The sequence below is a fragment of the Chanos chanos genome, chromosome 13, assembly GCF_902362185.1.
Source record: "Chanos chanos chromosome 13, fChaCha1.1, whole genome shotgun sequence".
Lineage (NCBI taxonomy): Eukaryota > Metazoa > Chordata > Actinopteri > Gonorynchiformes > Chanidae > Chanos > Chanos chanos.
Window position 1 is genome coordinate 20,457,044 of NC_044507.1, and position 5,000 is coordinate 20,462,043.

The 5,000-nt window shown below is 47.2% G+C and overlaps 1 protein-coding gene across 1 annotated transcript in view; it reads right to left on the reverse strand.

Annotated features, from left to right (window-relative positions):
• The window catches only part of xylt1 (xylosyltransferase I), a 42,998-nt gene that overhangs the window by 14,543 nt on the left and 23,455 nt on the right, over positions 1-5,000 (reverse strand). The window contains 6 exon segments of the mRNA XM_030790771.1: positions 1,797-1,810; positions 1,813-1,854; positions 1,856-1,885; positions 1,887-1,928; positions 1,931-2,005; positions 3,428-3,600. Coding sequence (XP_030646631.1) covers positions 1,797-1,810; positions 1,813-1,854; positions 1,856-1,885; positions 1,887-1,928; positions 1,931-2,005; positions 3,428-3,600 — 376 coding nt within the window.

The window sequence follows — 5,000 nt, forward strand, 5'->3', positions numbered from 1 at the left end:
AGAGAGGGATGAGGACAGGAGGGGAAGAGAGAGAGAGAGAGGGAGAGAGAGAGAGATATTGTCACTGTGGTGTAATGAACGGATAACCACAGTTTAGAGGAGATGAGAGAGTTCAATCGCTCTGCTATTTCCCTTTCATTATCCTATTTCTTGCACTCTTTTTGGTGGGAAGGGAACATAGCGAATAGCCAGTTTCTGCCCTGACCCGTGTTTAAGCCAAAAAAAAAAAAAACAGCACTCTTTAACAACTGACATATTTAAAAAAACAAAAAAAAGAAAAGGGAGAGAGAGGCGACGACGCACTATGAAACAAGGGATGGCATCTGCATCTCTGCGTGCCGTCTTACCTCCTCACCCGAAACCTGAAACCCGAGCCTCACTCGCCACTGAATAAAGCAGCGTCTCCTTCTCTTTGATGTCCCACTTGAAGGAGCTTTAGCTTAAAGCTAAGTTTCATCTCCAGCATGGTGTGTTGGGAGAGCAGCGTGTGCCTGACTGATAGAGTACACGGATTAACCTTGAACACTGGCAATGAGACAGGCTGGAATTCATCACTGGGCCGTATTGATCCCTGCGCGCGCACGACGCGCACGTGCGCGCGCGCACACACACACACACACACACACACACACACACACGCCCAGACTTCTGAGTGCTGCAGAAAAGTGACATGGCTGTCGTATTGATTTTGGCTTGAAGGAAAGGCCGAGTTAAGCCGCCGCTCACATTATAGACAGTGGAGTCGTTACGCCGCTAATAACATACGTCCTGACCCATCTCTCATATAGGGCCCACTGCCACAGATACATCTGCAATATTTCTGCTTTGTGCACAGACATTGTCTTTGTGCCTCGTGTAAAGATCCTGTGGTAATTTGTTTTTCTTTTTTTTTGTTCTCGTAGCAAAGGAAAAGAAACGTGGTGGGAGGAAAAAAAGTCCAGAATCCGACCAGAAAAGGGAACGCGCTCAAACCGGAATATTCCCGTCGACCATTACCATCTATCTACCAAATACATAAACTCTGAAACAAAATGCCCCCCCCCCCCCCCCATCTCCCTCCCCAATTGAATATTTTCACAATTTGGAGTGTTTTCAGTAAGACCATCATTTGCATTTTGTTCTGTCTCTAAAAATATCAGCCAAATATTATTTATTTTTGCATATGTTCTACATCGTCTTAGCGCCATGCCAAGTTTGTTCTGGCTCTAACTAAAGTTACTGCTAAAGTTGGCATTGTCTTTGCAACGCTGTTTCTTTCAGCAGTTCAGTCTGATTAAAAACTCACCACGCTGTGTTGGATTCATTAATGGCACTTTCTGTATTTTGTTTTGGGAAAAACTTTGCTACCCAGGCCTGATTTTGCATGACTTGTGGTCAAACGCCTCTAACGCCTGCTAAGCTGAATCTTAACAGTGGCGTGTTGAGGTCTGCAACCTTCCTTTTTTGTCCTTTTGGTCAAACGAGAAGAAACCACCCAATGCCTCGTGACTAGTCACAGTTCAACACAGTCCTTCAAATAGCTCTCCCCACTATCAGGCTTCGGATCAAACACTCGAACGATTCTACTCAGTCAATGAGCTATAATCCCTCTGATACAAACCCAGACACAGTCTTTGGAACTAATCTCCGTATACCCTGCAAGCAAGACAGAAAGCAGTCAGTGGCTAAAACAATGTGCTTGTTTAACTGATCAATAACCTGGCTGAGAAGAGAGACGCTGCAAACTGAGCAAAAACCAAATGGATCACAGCCAATCAGGTAAGAAAAAGACAGGCGGGGGAGATCCGGTCGCTCACCTGATTGGGTAGTGCGGGCGGCGCTGAGGTTGATGAAGAAGTCCCAGGGCCAGTCTTTTCATGGCCAGAAGGTCCTTCATACTCTGCAGGGTACATGCTTAAGAGACTGGCTCCACCCCAGATGGTGGACATAAACGCCAGGGTGTCACGCGAACGTTGGGGTTACTGGTTGCGAGAGCGATCATCTGCCTATGCAAGTAGTTTGATCTCTGTTAAGGAAAGAAGAACAAGAAAGACTTATGATATATTTTGGTTATATTTGGTTTATTTCATTGCCCTTATGAACTGATCCTGGATCAGTTTAAACATCCAAGTCATGATGTTTATAATTACATGTGAACCAACCTCAAAATGACCCTAAAATCAGCCGCTAAAATGGTTTTTGCAAAGGATTAGAATGTATCACGCTGTTAAGGTTAAATTGAACAGAGCTCTGATTTAGCCTGTAGCGTATATGACTCAGACATTGAAGAATGTGACAGGTACTTCTGTTCTTTTGTAGTTAAAGACGGCTTTTTACACTCTACACTGTACCACTGTCATTTCGCTCGACTCTCTGTTATGAAGCGTTTTATTTTACGAAACCCACACCGACTTTGATCCCGTTTTGTGTATTTTGTGTCTTCCCCTCCCTCCACTTTTAAAAAATCCAACATGAAAAACCGCACAGGAAGAAAGGGAGAGGCCATAAAATAAGGCTCCAGATGACTGACTGATTGAAAAGTAGTCATTTATCACGTTCTTTTGAAATTACAAGACAGCAGGTTCACTCGTTTTTTTTCTCCCTTCCCTTTTCCCAACAGGACTTGAAGTGGTTGACTTGAGTATACGCTCGGTTTATGTATAATTAACAGAGAGAGAGGGTGTGTTTGTGTGTTCCATTTTTTGTGTCTCTTTCTGTGTGTGTGTGTGTGTGTGTGTGTGTGTGTGTACATGTATGTATGTCTGTTTGTGTGTGTGGAGGGTGTTTCTGTATGTGTGTTGTGTGCGTGTGTGTGTGAGAGCGTGTGTCTTTCATGTTCACACTCCAAAACGTGTTTGTCAGTGAGAGAGAAGAGGATGAGAGCGGCTGAAGGATGTGCTCTCTAATAATATCTCGTCAGGCTTTTGAGGCGGCTTACCGAATGAGTGCACGGTGCTTCAGGAAAAGGTGTGTGTTACTCACTGCCTCCTCACTCCTCCACCCCCCCCCCCACGACTCTCTCCAGGTGTGTATTCTCATAGAGGATGCTCTCTGCTATCCGGGATTATGGCCAAATTTACCAGCACTCATCACTACAGATGCCCACAATCACTCACATTCACACACACACACATACTCAATCACACTCACACATACATGCACACTCACACATTCAATCACTCACACACACACACACTAAACCACACACACCCACAAAATCAGCCAAACCCAACCCCCCCCCCCCCCCAGTTGCCACTCCATAGACATCCCATAAGCTGTGTTTTGTTTGGCATCTGGGTATGCCCATCCATTTGAAGCATGAGCACTTGATTTGAGTGGTGAGTGTTTAAAGGGTGTGAGTCACTGTGGAGGAGCACAGGCTGTGTGCAGAGCTCAGTGGAGACGTGTGTGGAGGTGCAGGCCAGTGCTGAACTCCAGGGTTCGCTACCTGATCCACATGGATGTAGTAGAAATGGGAAGTGTGGTAGATGGCTTTGAAGAGGCGCTGAACCTGGCGCGATGCCCGACCGTGAACCACCAGCACAAAGGCAATTCTGACGGGCACGGCGGGCATGGTCTCCATGGAGTCGTCCTCCCACTGCACGTTCACGCTGGCCTTGCCTAAAAAGACGGGCAAACACACACACACACACACACACACACACATATCAAAATAAAACTAACTCTTTCAGCAGCCAATACATTAGTGAATGGATAAATGAGGCCCCCCTTATACACGATGCATAAAGCATGTTTTTTATAAAGGCATCAGAGAGCAGACCAATCAGTGCTCTCACGCCGGCATTCACAGCACACGGACGTTAAGAAAGATGAGAATCTAAGAGAGCGACCTCGCTAACAACCTAAGAAACCTAAGACGTGACATGGACGGGGCAAACAAAACCGTGTTCGTCCACCACAACATCACCTACTGGCCTGCGAGTGTTTGACTGGAGCCCTGTCATAAGACACTGGTTCCTTTTGCCTTCAGACGCACGTTCATCTCGTCACAAATAGTCTATCCCTGACCGCAGCGGCTCGGCCCGAAGGCTGTTTGTGGCTTTTCTAAATACGCACTACATCTAAATCCGTGGCTGACGGACCTCTCTTTTCTGCCTCTGACACGGTATGGGGCCGCCGCTGAAGAGAGGCAGTCCGGGTGACTCTCCGGGTTCACTTCAAGAGAGCGTATAAAATTACGGCGAACGCGCTACGTTTTGGCGTTCGGCCACGTGGGTTGCTTGGAAAGATGGAGAAATAAGCACTATAATTTAGGGCAACGAGGGCTTGTCCTTACTGCACCGGGATCCCGTGTCCTCTGAGGCCCTCAGGCCGCAAGAGCCGTGGGGAGGAGCCCCTCCCAACCCACCACCCCCTGAGAGAGGACCCGTGTCTGCCTGGAGGACTTGAGGCATGGCGGGATGGGGGGGGGAGGGGTGTCCTGTCATGGACATAGAAGTAGGGTATTTAACCCTTCCCCCTGCTCCTCTGTATTTACGGTTTGATGGTGAAGAGGGGGGTGACATGCATAGCACACCCTCCCCCTGCGTGAAAAGCCTCCCTACACCCACTCTTCAGTCTACAGTTACTCTCTCATTACCGTGGACCTGACAGTCAGTGGCAGCGGAGAGGGACGCTCAGATCACGTTTCAGTCCGATGTGTCTGGCAGTGCTCTCAGAAAACCCACGGCCCGGTTCCAACACAGCATCTTTATGTCCAAACCTTTTTTTTTTTTCCCAAATTAAACCCCAAAAAAATTCCTTAAAACCAAAACACGAGAGAGTTTTGTAAATTACGAAGGCAAACTGCCACTGAATGCTACGCTGGACGCATCATCGATCGTTTTGTACAGTAATTATACGAAGCGTATATATAAATTTGGAGGTTCCATGTGGCTTGTTGGCTGAATTTCTGAGAAATTTGCTAGAAATAGAAGCCTCAGGCCCCACCCACTAAAACCCACACCCTCCACTGCAAGTTCTCTACGAGTGTCTCCGTGGTGATGGCCTTGTCATATCTG